Source organism: Marmota flaviventris, chromosome 2 (assembly GCF_047511675.1).
Source record: "Marmota flaviventris isolate mMarFla1 chromosome 2, mMarFla1.hap1, whole genome shotgun sequence".
Lineage (NCBI taxonomy): Eukaryota > Metazoa > Chordata > Mammalia > Rodentia > Sciuridae > Marmota > Marmota flaviventris.
In genome coordinates this window covers 134,480,457-134,495,125 of record NC_092499.1, presented here as the reverse complement: position 1 = coordinate 134,495,125, position 14,669 = coordinate 134,480,457, and the positions used below count along the sequence as shown (strand labels likewise).

Below are 14,669 nucleotides of genomic sequence, written 5' to 3'. Positions count from 1 at the left end.
TATTAAGACCTTATGGGTTTAAACATATTTCATGTGTTTTACTCCATTGCAGTTATTATTTTTATTAATGTTCAAATTTTCACATTTTTTTCCCAGTTGGGAACTTTTAGCATAGACTCCAAGTCCTTTTGACATGATTCCAGTTGTCTTTGGGAGCTTCCCTGTTTTGTTATTCCATGATGCTCCCATTTTATATTGTTTAATTTTTGGATTCAAATGTGGATTGACCCATTTCTCTAAGAACCTTCAGTTCTTTTTAGTGGGAAGCAGTGTTTGGAGGCACAATATGCATGTAAGGAATGTTCATTGCTATTGGGTTAGCTAAGGTTGTGTTTGTGTATGTCTGTGTATGTCTGTACTCATATGTATATAGTATTGTGTGTTATTATAATTAATAATAAATGATATATTCAATATACGATGTGCAACATTAAAATATAATGAAGTTATATAATTAATATCAACTAAAGTTATGAAAGCAGTTTATTTAATGTCAGAATATCTCTTGAACTTTAATAATTTTCTTCATCTTGAATTTTTTAGTAATGTGACCTATAGATAATGGTGTTTTTTAATGTTTTCTTTCCAGGTTGTATTTCTATAAGTTATTTATTTTCTAATTCTGTTGACAAGGATCTCCAGAATAGTGTAGGAAAAATGATGGTGATTATAATCCTTGTTTTGACCCTGTCTTTGATGGGAATAATTCTTATATTTCTCCACTGAGTCTGCCCAGAGTTTCTGATATTCTTTATCAAATTGAGTATGTTTCCTTCCTCCTGGCTTTAATAAGATTCTTAAAAGTAATCATACTGATTCTGAAAAAGAAAAGCTATGCAGGAGGAATTACAATACTCCATCTCAAATTATACTATAGGGCTATAGTAATAAAGCATCATGGTACTGATATCAAAGTAGACATGAAGATCAATGAATAGAAGAGAGGACACTGAGACAAACCAAAACACTTACAGCCATTTTGTTCTTGATAAAAGTGCCAAAAATATATGTTGGAGGAAAAGACAACCTTTATAACAAATGGTGCTAGGAAAACTAGATATCCCTATGTAGAAGAATGAAATTAGATACCTATCTTTGACTTTGCACAAAAGTCAAATTAAAAAATGAATCAAGGCCTTAGAATTAAAACAGAAACCATGCAACTTTTAGACAAAAACATCGGGTCAACACTCCATCATGTAGGTACAGGCACTGACTTTCTCAATAAGACCCCTAAAGCTCAAGAAATAAAACCAAGAATCAGTAAGTGGGAGGCCATCAAACTAAAAAGCTTCTGCAAAAAAAAAAAAAAAAAAAAAAAACAAAGAAAATGATCAAGACGGTAAAGAGAGAGTCTACAGAATGGGAAAAAAATCTTTGCTAGCCACTTATCTGAAGGGAATTGATATCTATAATATATAAAGAACTAAAAAACTTATTGCCAAAACCCCAAATAACCCAATTAACAAATGGACCAAAGAACTAAGTAGAAACTTCTCAAAAGGGAAATTCAAATGGCCAACAAATATATGAAATATTGTTCAACATCTCTACCAACCATGGAAATGTAAATCAAAACTACACTAAGATTTCATCTCACCCTAGTCAGAATGGCAATGATCAAGAATACAAACAATAAGGAATGCCGGAGAGGATGTTGGGGAAAGGTACACTCAGACATTGCTGATTAGACTGCATATTAGTACAATGACTATGGAAAGCAGTCTGGAGACTCCTTAAAAAACTAGGAATGGAACCACCATATGACCTAGCTATCCCACTCCTTGGTATTTATCCAAAAGAACTAAAATCAGCAGACTGTAGGAATACAATCACAGTTTATAGCAGAACAATTCACAATAGGTAAATTATGGAATCAACCCAGATGCCCATCAGTAGATGAGTGGATCAAGAAAATGTGGTTCTATTTAGTCATAAAGAAGAATGAAATAATGAGATTTGCTGGTAAATGAATGGAAATGGAGAAAATCATGCTAAGTGAAATAAAACAGACTCAGAAAAATCAAGAGCTGAATGTTTTCTCTTACATGTGGAAGCTAGGGAAAAATAAGGGAAAGAACATGGCAGGAGAGACTATCATAAAGATACAGGGGTATATCAGTAGAGTAGAAGGAAAATAAGAGGGAGGGAGGAACAAAAAAAAGGTCTGGAAATATGGAATGAATTAAACAAATAGCACGTTACATACATATATAAATGTACCCAAAAGAATTTCACCTGTATATATGTAGAAAATGCCAATCAAGAATAAATAAAAGGGCTGGGGATACAGCTCACTTGGTAGAGTGCTTGCCTCACATGCACAAGGCCCTGGGTTCAATCCCCAGCACCATCACCAAAAAAAAAAAAAAAAAAAAAAATCTGTAATAAGACTTTATTTCTATAAAAAAAAGAATAAATAAAGAAAGAAGTGAAAGGAAGATCAATAGCAGAGAGGAGAAAAAACAGGGAGAGGGAGGAGGAAAGGAAAAGGGGGAGTAACGGGATGTAAACCAAATTCCTTACATGTATTATTTTGTCAAAATGAACCTACATGCTATGTATAATTATAATGCCCAAAAAATAAAAATAAAAAGTAATTGTTCTGAATTTTATCAAATACTTTTAACTATTCACTGAAATTATATTATTTAACTTCTTTCACCTGTCAATAGAACCCATTACATTAATATATTTCCCAATTTGTTGAATCAGTCATCATTTTTAGAATGTATTTTATTTAGCCATGTTGTTTTCTTTTTGAAATTCTTTAACTGGTTTTCTATGTATTTAGTATTTTCTATGTATATAATCATAATTGAAATTTGCCTATATATTTATTTTCATGCTTTGGTGTTTTGTTTGGGTATCAGAGTTATGGTGGTTCTTTATCATGCACTGACAACCTCTTGCTAATATCTGAAATTTACCTGTTTGCTTAAGGTTTTTCAAAACTGATACAACAAAGCTTTATGGCTCTGGAGTCTTATTTTCTTTTTAAAAATGCTTTTAGCTTCCTGAAACATTTAAATTTCAAATTTAAATAGACTTATATGTTATATATTAAGTAAAAGTATATCTTCATTATAGAAATCTCAAAAAATATAAAACCTGTGGTTGTCTCACTTACTCCTCAACTCTAACTCCCTTCCCAAGAGGTAATCTTTGTCAATACTTTGGTTAAAACCCTCTGTTACACTTAAAAGATTAAAGAATTAAAATCCCTCTCTATTGTTTACAAATATACAAATTACATAGTACTCTATATTTATTCACTATTATGTGGGTACAATCTTACCCATGCATTTACACACAATATAATGCAATATATTGTAGTAAATAATATAGTCTGTATTGCTATAAATTTTATGTGTGTGTGTGTGTGTGTGCATAAAAAGGTGGCACTTAAACACATATACTTCTACAGTGAGATTATACCATATGCATTGTTTAAATTGTGAAATGTGTGTGTGTGTGTGTGTATATATATATAAAACTTACCACTTTAACCATTTTTAAATCTATAGTCCAGTGGCATGAAGCCTGTTCATACTGTTAGGGCATGAAGCCTGTTCACATCACCACCTTTCATCTTCAGAACTTTTTCATCTTGAAAACCAGAATCTCTGCACCCACTAAACAATAATACCTTGTTACTCTTTCCCCTGAATGGTAACCACCATTCTACTTTGTATCTGTGAACTTGACTCTTCTAGGTACCTCATATGAGTGGAATCATACGGTGTTTATCATTTTGTGACTGGCCTATTTCACTTAGCCCAATGTCTTCATGGTTAATCCATGTTGTAACAAGGCTGAAAAACAGTCAGTTGTAGGTACTTACTGTGATATTTATCCATTCATCTGTGGATAGATACTCATTGCTTCCACCTGTTGACTTTTGTGGGTAATGCTGCTATGAGCACAAATATACAAATATCTGAGTTGCTGCTTTCCATTCTTTGGGGTATATGCCCAGAAATGGAATTCCTGGGTCATTTGGCAGTTCCATGTTTAACATTTTGAGGAGTTGGTATACTGTCTTGCAAAGGGCTTACACCGGTTTTACATTCCTACCAGCAGTTCATGAGGGTTCCAGTTTCTTCATAACCTCACTTTTTATTTTTAAATAAAAAGGCTATTCTCATAGGTGTGAAATGGTATCTCATTGTGTTTATGATTTGCATTAACCTAGTAATTCACTAATTATCTCTAGGCATTAGTATTTGAATAATTTTATTTGTCTTTTTGTTTATTGAACATTTTTATATGCTTATTAGTCATTTGTATATCTGCCAGAGAAATGTCTTTCCAAGTCTTTTGCCCATTTTTTAAAAATGTTGTTTGTTTGTGGTTGAGTTGTAAGAGTTCTTTAGATATTAACCCTTTGTCCAATATGTGATTTGCAGATGGTTTCTCCCTTTCTATGGGATGCCTTTTTACTCTGTTGATAGTGGCCTAAAAGTTTAATTTTGATGTAGTCCAATCCTTTTTTTCCTTTGCTTCCTGTGTTTCTGGTGGCATATTCAAGAAATAATTGCCCATGTACATTGTTTTTAACTTGCCCTTTAAACTCATCAATATGTATGTATGGGGGCTGAGGTTGTGGCTCAGTGGTAGAGTGCTTGCCTGGCATGTGTGAGGCCCTGGGTTCAATCCTCAGCACTGCATATAAATAAATAAATAAACAAACAAACAAACAAATAAATAAATAAATAAATAAAGTTCCATTGACAGCTAAAAAATTTTTTTTTAAAAAATTTTAAAATAGTGTGTGTGCATATACATATACATATAAAATCTTTTCAAAGTAGCTCATATAGCTTCATGTCATTACATATCAGTTTCAGAGTATTCTATAGCATAGCTCTTGATTATTTAGCCTTTCTCATATTGATGAGCATTTAAATAAAGCTCATTCTTGCCTTTATGTGCATATATATTACAAACAAACAAATGAAAAATTTGTGAGGGATATTCATCAAAGTGATAGAAGTGATGGTCTCAGGGCATTTGGATTAGAAAGAGTTTTACTTTGTCTATTTGTTTATCTACATTGTTTGATTTCTCAATAATAAACAGGTATTTTATTTAATAAAAACTTATAAACTAATAAATATATTGACTTTTAAAATTTATTCTAATTTGTTATATAGGACAGCAGAATGCATTTCAATTCATATTACACATATAGAGGACAATTTTTCATGTCTCTGGTTGTACACAAAGAAGAATCACATCATTCATGTCTTCATACATTTACTTAGGGAAATAACATCCATCTCATTTCACTCTCTTCTCTACCCTCATGCCCTCTCCCTTCCACTCCCTCCCCTTTACCCTATCTAAAGTTCCTCCATTCCTCCCATGCTCCCCCCCCCCCAATCATTCCCATTATGGATCAGCATCCTCATATCAGAGAAAACATTCAGCATTAGTTTTTTTGGGATTGGCTTACTTCACTTAGCATAATATTTTCCAACTCCATCCACTTACCTGCAAATGCCATGATTTTATTCTCTTTTATTGCTGAGTAATATTCCATTGTGTATATATACCACATTTTCTTTATCCATTCATCTACTGAAATGCATCTATGTTGGTTCCACAATTCAGCTATTGTGAATCGTGCTGCGGTAAATATTGATGTGGCTGTGTCCCTGTAGTATGCTGTTTTTAAGACCTTTGGGTATAAACTGAGGAGTGGAATAGCTGGGTTAAATGGTGGTTCCATTCCCAGTTTTCCAAGAAATCTCCATACTGCTTTCCATATTGGCTGTACCAATTTGCAAATTTGCAGTCTCACCAACAATGTATAAATGTGAGTTTCTCCCCACATACACTTGTTGTTTGTATTCTTTTTTCTTTTTTTAATATCTCTCTCTCTCTCTCTCTCTCTCTCTCTCTCTCTCTCTCTCGTTGTTGTTTGAATTCTTAATAGCTACCATTCTGACTGGAGTGAGATCAAATTTTAGAGTAGTTTTGATTTGCATTTCTCTAATTGCTAAAGATGTTGAACATTTGTTCCTATATTTGTTGATTAATTGTATATCATCTTCTAAGAAGTGTCTGTTCAGTGTCTTGGCCCATTTATTGATTAGGTTATTCATTTTTTTGGTGTTAAGCTTTTTGAATTCTTTAGATACCCTAGAGATTAGTGCTCTATCTGATGTGTAAGGGGAAAAATTTTGCTCCCAAGATGTAGGCTCTTTATTCATCTCACAGATTGTTTCTTTTGCCGAGAAGAAGCTTTTTAGTTTGAATCCATCCCATTTATTGATTCCTTTTAAAAAAAATTTTTTAGTTGTAGTTGGACACAATATCTTCATTTATTTGTATGTGGTGCTGAGGATCGAACCCAGTACCTCACACGTGGGAGGCAGGCGCTCTACCCGTGAGCTAAAGCCCCAGCCCTGATTCTTGATTTTATTTCTTGCACTATAGGAGTCTTATTAAGGAAGTCAGGGCCTAATCCAACATAATGGAGATTTGGGCCTCCTTTTTCTTCTGTTAGGCACAGGGTCTCTGGTTTAATTTCTAGGTACTTGATCCACTTTGAGTTGAGTTTTGTGCATGGTGAGAGGTAGGGTTTTGTTTAATCTTTTTTTAGTTGTAGATGGACACAATACCTTTATTTTATTTATTTATTTTCATGTGGTGCTGAGAATCGAACCCAGTGCCTCATATTTGCAAGGCAAGTGCTCTGCCACTGAGCCACAATCCCAGCCTGAGATAAGGGGTTTTTGTTCATCAGTTTCACACTGAAGAGTTTATTTAAAAAAATCATTTTCCATAAGTTAAGGATAAAAGAGTATCTACTGAAATCAATTCATATCAATGATAAGGTTCTAGTATTGATAGTATTACCAATCAGTGTGGAATTATTTTGCCCATTTGGGACAGAAATTATAAATACAAAGTATATCTCTTTTTGCTGTTACCAGCTATCAAGTTTACCAGTTAATTGGAGGGTTCTTTTGCTCAATTCAAGGTAGAAATCATGGAGAGACAAGAACCATCTGAAAGCAGCTTTGTTGCATTTTTGTGCTCAAGCACCAGGAAGACTATGCAGGGCCAGGGGCCTGGACTGGCCATGTCAGGATGCAAAGAGCAAAGCTTATGCAGACAAAAAGGGTGGGCTCATGCTGCACTAGCTGCTTGCACAGGATCTTGGTATTTCTGCACATATCAGATCTTTGCTTTGGCACTAGAGTTTGCACTTGACAGGGAATCTGCTCACATGAGTTGTGCCTCTGTACTCTAACATCAAAAGATGACAAAGGCATGCATTATCACCAAGTCCCAAGGGCATATATGAGTCAGGATTCTTAAAAAGAAGCTTGCATTAGGCTGGATCTTGGTGGGATAATTAGTATCCTCCCTGCTCTGTCTCAGTTATAGACTAGTGGGATAAAATTTCACGTATGAACATAGATTATTAGATGGGCATAGAAAAATTAAATTATCAGAATATGTAATAGCAAACATGCACCCAGTTTTGATTGATTTCCTTGTTTTCATGGTTCTTTTTAGTTTTACTATATTTGTCTTAAATTGTTTTCTAGGAGAAGAAAACGTGATTGCTGTTCCTTTGGGAAGCAGAAGTGTGAGAATTACAGTCAAAGGACCTGCTCATCTCTGTAAGTAAAATTTAATCTAAATATTTTTAAAAATTCCCTGAGAGTCTATTTAGCAAAACACAAACATAAACAAAAACACAGAATATTCATGGTAGGTAGGGATTTTTTTTTTCTATTTTGAAATAGTCCGTATCACTAGGGAAATGATCTATGCTAATTTTCTGTTCTTATACCCAGTGAAAAAAATAACAGTTTGGGATTAATACTCCCATGGGAGAGGAAATTAAATTATAGGTGAAATGAACTATTCTTACATGGAGAATAAATATGAATTTAGGAGTCTTCTGGAGATGTCAACAGTTTGGGACACAAAGTTAAAACAAAACAAAGTTTAAAATTCAGAATCTCATCAATGACTTTGGCTGCCCAGGAAGGAGAGACTTTTCTACCAGTGCATGGCAACTTCTGGACAAGTGGACTCTGAAAGTGGACACAGGCTTCCCAGAATATGGGGAGTTTCATCAGTGGAGGGCTGCAAGGATATTGTTTCTATGCGAAGGTCAGATGGCATTTCCTCTGTCTCAGTTTTTTTCTGATCTCTCAAAACTTGAAGGAAGTGGAAATGCCAGAGGTTATTTCCTGCTTTCCAAGGTATCCTTGTAGCCTCAAGCAGGATTTCTTAATTATATTCAAAAGAAGGTAGGTCTCTACTAGACTGGCCTCTGGCCTTGCAGCATCTTATTGGGTCTAGTGTTTGCCCATAGAAAGTACAAAATATATACCATTATAACTACTATCAAGCCACAAAGTCACACAATCAAGATCCACAGAACCCAAGTACGATATATCTGCCCTTTTATCCCCTGGGTCACTTTCTTAAGTTTTTAAATCATAAGATTTTCTTAGAGCCAGAAGCATCAAACATTTTTGGTAGTGTGACATGCATGCATGTGTAGAGGATCCAGAACTACTATTTCAGGCCCAAAAGTCCTCTGAGAAAAGTGTATAATAAAATGTTTAAATAATTAAAAATGTTTGGGGTCACTATCGGACTACAATCTTAAATAAAAAATTAATTATTTAGTACATTTGCTCTAAATAAAAGAAGAAAGAGACTATCTTGGTGACAGTGAAAGTGAAAAATTATTTAAAAGAGCTTGTTTACCCTTAACTTTATGTGAATGATTTTTTTAAACAAAATCATTAAACTGTTTATAATCATGTCATGGTCACTTCATTCAAGGCTTTCTCTGGAATGAAACATCAAAACGTTTTTTAAATTTCCTTTTCTAAAAATTTATTTATTTATTCGAATTTGTTATATCTGACAGCAGAACGCACTTCAATTCATAGTACACATGTAGAGCACAATTTTTCATGTTTCCGGCTTTACACAAAAATGGTTTGAAAACACACAGCTCTTAATGGGAATAACTTCTTCCTTATAAATGCAAACTTGATTTTTGGAAACAGGTAAAAATCATTTAGATTCATTTAGATTCAAATTTTTGATTAAGAACATTGTGAAATATCATTTGGATTCAAAAGTATAAAGGGCTGAAAATTTATTATTTATAGTATCTATCAAGTAGTAACAACTCAAATGTTCATCAACTGTTGAATGGATAAATGTGTAATATAATTTGGCTTAAAAAGGGATGAAATGCTGATATATAGTACAATACTAATAATTCTTGAAAACATTAGCCTTAAGTGCCACTGCATTTTGTATTTATTTATTTATTTGGTACTGGGGATGGACCCAGGGTCCCTTTACCATTGAGCTACATCCCCAGTCCTTTTTATTTTTTACTTTGAAACAGGACTTCGATAAATTGCCCAGGCTAGTCTTGAACTTGTGATCTTCTTGCCTCAGCCTCAGAGTTGTCAACTCAGAGGGATTACAGGCGTGGACCACCATGCATGGTCATTATGCTTAAGAGAAAGAACCTAGTTACAAAAAGTGACATATCATAGATTTCATTTATCTGAAATATCTAGAATGGACAAATATCAGAAAAGAAAAGTACAGGGATGATGGTTAAGTATGGGGTTAAGTATGGGGTTTCTTTTGGGGGATAACAAAAATGTTATAAAATTAGACCACAATGATGTCTTCACTGTGATTATGCTGTGTGTAAATGTATAATTTATACATTCTAAATGGGTGAATTTGGGGATGAGGCTGTAACTCAGTAGTACAGCACTTTCCTAGCCTGTGTGAGACCCTGAGTTCAATACTCAGCACTGCATAAATAAGTAACTGAGTTTCATGGCATGTGTACTATATATCAAAAAATGTTTTAAAAAAACTTTCTAAAGTGCAGTGACTAGACCTAATATTTTTATGATTCTAAAGGCAACCCCAAAAAATTCAGCTTCAAATTCGTTTTTTAAGTTGTAAAAACAGAGTAAGCAAATAGTAAACAGAATAAATTAAGGTGAATACTTTGAAGCAAAAATTCATTTGCATAAATATGTACTGGCATATTAAATATAACTTTATACTCTATACTCGGGATGGGCACTCTTCCAAGAACAGAGTTCAGCAATGTTCCCATTTCTTCAAAGTGACAGATCTGTTGCTTGGAATATTCCCCCTCCTGAACAATCTCTCAATTGGCCCTAGAAGTGTTTCTGAAAGTTATGCTTCTCTACTGGCTTCATTTACAAAGGATTTAGTTTAGATTTCTGAACATTTATATACAGAATGGGTTTTATTTTCTTGATTTATGCAACCATTTTTTTGCATTTTTCCTTGTAATAAAGATGTATTTCTGAAATCAAGCTTATTTTGCTGTAATAAATCATTCTTTCAAGATCTGTATTAACTACAATCCTTCAGAAGACTGCAGGAATTTCAGTCTCTTTGTTGTGAAATGGAATTTAATTATAGAACATCCGACTTCCATTCTGCTGAAAGGTGTTCAGATCCTGAATTTCTAGTGCTGTTCTAAGCATGGCCACATTGTTATAGGGAGCACTTAGTCCCAAATTTTCCAGTAATGCATCCCTTAAAAAATGGAAGCAATAATAGGATCCCTGCAAAATAAATGTTATGGTAGCACAGCTTTAGCACTAATGTGTCTGTAGCTTGAGAAGCCAAGATGTCATGAAATGAAAACCTCAATTATCTATTGGAGGAGTATTTTTCCCTCCAATTCCTGTTTAATGTATAGATAGAGATGTAAAAATACAAATATGGACACTATATGTAATGGCCAAAGGACAGTGATGCTGGATAAAATGAACATACACTATAACAATACTGTTCTACTGTAGGCCTGAACTTGATATAGCTACATTAGCTAAGTCCGCAGTATGTGTTTACCTAATAGTAGTTTTGTGGCCTTTAGAATTTAAACAGACCTCTTGGTGTTGGTTGCCTGTCTCTGCCTCTGTTGTAAGAAGCTTGGACTGATTCTTCTCAATGAGGCCCTTCAACTGGAAACCATTAGAAGCATTCATTCACTTTTTTTGTCATTTCTTTTAAAAAGAACAAGAATGAATTCAAATTATTTAAAGGTATCATTATAGACATGTACTGTGAAGATTTGTGGGTAGAAGACCTTGATTTCTTGTTGTTTTTCACTTGTTTGAGGCTACTTTTCATACTTTCCTCAACACCTCTGCCCTCCACCCACCATTAAGTCTTCACAGGAGGAATCAGTTGGGCAGCGGGGATCAGGAAAGAAGGACGGTAATCTCTTCCCTAACAGTGGAGCAGGAAGACAGTGAAAGTGGGCTCCCTGGGTCTCCCAAGCCTAACCACCTGGCTGCAGTAGCCACCAATGGTCAGCACAAGCCCTGAGAACTGAAGGTTCACTTGTACAGCTCTCATCAGCCATGAGTCACACGCTGTCAAAACACACAGCTGCAGTAAATATGCATAAATAACAGAAATGAATAAAAACTAAGTAAAGGCATCTGTAAGTCAACACAGCATTTGAATTATTCATTGAAAAACTACAAATCCCTTTTCTCTTATTTATTTTAAGAGGCACAGTCACTAGGAGGGACAAATTTGTCACCAATGAAAATGATGAGTTTTAAAGAACTGTGTTGGGCTCCATCTCACTGTGGATTGGATACACGGGCTCTGCCAATCTAAATGATCAGATTGTTTATGCATATAAACTCCACCTTCCTCAGATCACTCCACCAGTCATTAATTATCTACTTTTGATTCAGCTACTCATTTACACTAGTGAGGTCAAATCGTTTGTTTTCTGCCTCCTAGAGATGCAACCAGTGTTGGCACCCTAGATATCTGGAAGCCCTTTGAAATAGATATTCTACAACTAACATGCATTTCATTACAGAGTGGCTTGAGTGATTTTTTTTTGATTGATTACAATTTTATTTGTATTTTTTAGATCATTATAGATGAGCGTGCAGTTGCAAGAAATATATGGAGTGCTCAGTACACCATTTAGTTGGCTTGAGTGATTTATACAAACTTGGACATTGGCTTTGCTCCTTGTATGTTCATCTTTGTCAATGAATATCTTAAACATGGTTGAAATAATGAAATAGACTCCACCTTTAAAACAAAACACCAAAACTGAACTAAGAGAAATGTTGGCATTTGGTTTAGGGGATGGATGTCATAGCACCTGGCCTTCCTCCCTTCAGGATCACCTTCCTTACACCCCTGCTCCAATGCTGCATCATGATGAAACTTGCAAATCTGCGCTCCAAAAAGTGAGCCCAGTGGTAAAGCAATTACTCCCCCAGCACAGCCGCGGAATCCATTGCATAGTACTTGAATTTAATCAAGTCATTTCAAGCTAAATCTCAGTCTAGAAACTTGGTGTCTCACATGCCTTCGATGAGATGGATGGTGTCCAGTCTCACTTAGTGTTTCTGTATTGCCTCAATACTCATCGTTTTCTCTCCTTTACTTTAGAGACTTAACTCATCCAGTGTGGGGCTTACTATCTCTAGCTCTCCATCTCGTATTTACTGACAACTCACTTTGTAACACTCAGTTTTATATCTTCATTGGAACTAGGAAATGAATTTAATCTCACACTTTCCAAAAATCTACTGTGGTCATGGAGACTGGGGCCAAAGTGGTTGGGGTTTTGTGTGCCTGAAAGGAGCCAGGGTTATTCTTCGACCGCTAATGACTCTTCCAGATCAAGGAGCTCCTGTCCAGCCTTTGAATTTTCCCAGAAAAGTTCCCAGCCTGCCTGTCAGGGATAATCAGGGATGTCTCCTAATGCCTGGGATGTAGTCTGTCCAGCACACTTGGATTCCTGCAGCTGCTCTTTGGCAGAGAGAAAAATCTAGCAAATGAAAACAGCCAAAGCCCAGCAGCATGTGGATCGAAGCTCCCTGATACTGGGCCATTCTGTCGTGTTTTATCAGCTTTCCATTTTTAAGGTTGAAGCTGAATGGAGTTTTGATTCTGTTGTGTCCTTTGTTCAAGATGGCTAGAGACAACTGTAATACCACTGCAGCGAGTGGAGGTTTCAGAGGAGAGTTGGACACGGGAGATCAGGCACTCTGATTCCTTGTTTTAGCAATGAAAACCTACTACAGGGAGTCAGAGAAAGAGCTGAGACCAGAACCCAGCTGTGTCTGTCTTTATTGCTTCTCCCAAACTTGGGACCACGTCTGCTGGGTATGGTAACACTTAACAAGACAGAAGAAAAGGAGGAGAGGAGAGGGAAAAACAGAAAATATTTAAATAAAATGGAAATACTATTTTGTTCAAACTGCAGGCAAACATTTTCCTGTAGTTCTTAAAAACACTTCTGATCTTATAAAAGCAAATTAGAATAAGAGAGTAACATGCTCCAGGGAGATCTTTGTGGCAGTGGGATGGTTATGTGTTTTGATTGTGGTCCTGTGCCACTCTCAGCCCTTAGAACACAGGTCCTAAGCTAGCCAGGGTGACTTAGCAAGACCCCACCTCAGACATGGCATCAAACTGTATGCATACATTGTACCTACGTCAATTTCCTGGTTTTGCTATTGTTCTATAGTTTCATAAAGTGTAACCACTGAGGACCTCTCTATATTACTTTTGTAATTTCCTGTGAATCTGATTATTTCAAAATAAAAAGTTTTTTTCTTTTGAAAAAGGCAAATTTGAGATTCACTGTGCTTTTTTTCTAAATATAAAACTATGTTTAACATCTGAATAGGTAATAAGTGAGTAAACATGACTTTACTCGCCCTATATTTTGAGCTACCTCATGAAAAAAAATATGAAAAAAGAAAAGTGTTCTCTTTTGTAGAAGATATGTCTCCAGAGAATTGAGTAGAATTGCTACCCCTGTTAGTGCCTTTTTAAGGACGACCAAAAATTTGACTTATCTATTCCATGAATGTGGATCTTTTGATATCGTGTTGATGTCACATGCCGATATTACACTTGGTGAAATGTCATTTGGACTGACTTGCTTTTAGGAGACTTCTCTTACTTAAATTTTATTTTTTAAATTTTTAGTTATTGAATCCAAAACGCTTCAAGGAAGCAAAGGAGAACACAGCTTTAACAGCCCTGGAGTTTTTGTTGTAGAAAACACAACAGTTGAATTTCAGAAGGGCTCAGAGAGGCAAACCTTTAAGATTCCAGGACCTCTGATGGCAGATTTCATCTTCAAGGTAAGACAATCTGCTTCAAAATCTTCATGCACATGAATCCCAGAACTTCTTGATTTTTAAAAACAGCAAGTTTGGAGCTGGTGGTGCCCACCTGTTATTCGAGGTATTCAAGTAGACTGAGGCAGGAGGATCTCATGTTCGAGGCCAGTCTGGGCAACTTTTAAATAAATATCAACAAAAAACAAAAAGGGCTGGAGATATAGGTCAGTGGTAGAGCACATACCTTTGCATGTTCCAGACCATGGGTTTAATCCCCAGTACTGGAAAAAAAAAAAAAAAACAAGCTTCCAAAACAATAATAATTAAACAACAACAAAAGCCAAACAGTTTGTTCAGCAGGTGATCATATGGAGCACATATCATCAATATTTATGTCTTAACAATCCATTCCTAATTTTTTTTCATCCTCAAGTATCTGCTCTCAAGTATTTGTTCCTTAGCCCTGAGAGCTCAGAAACTACAGACTTCACT

The 14,669-nt window shown here is 35.3% G+C and overlaps 1 protein-coding gene across 2 annotated transcripts in view; it reads left to right on the top strand.

Annotated features, from left to right (window-relative positions):
* Adamtsl3 (ADAMTS like 3) overlaps positions 1 to 14,669 on the top strand; it is a 321,518-nt gene that overhangs the window by 161,106 nt on the left and 145,743 nt on the right. For both annotated transcript variants that reach the window (XM_071608576.1, XM_071608575.1), the window contains exons 8-9: positions 7,566 to 7,640; positions 14,041 to 14,198. In XM_071608576.1, coding sequence (XP_071464677.1) covers positions 7,566 to 7,640; positions 14,041 to 14,198 — 233 coding nt within the window. The remainder of the gene's footprint in view (positions 1 to 7,565; positions 7,641 to 14,040; positions 14,199 to 14,669) is intronic.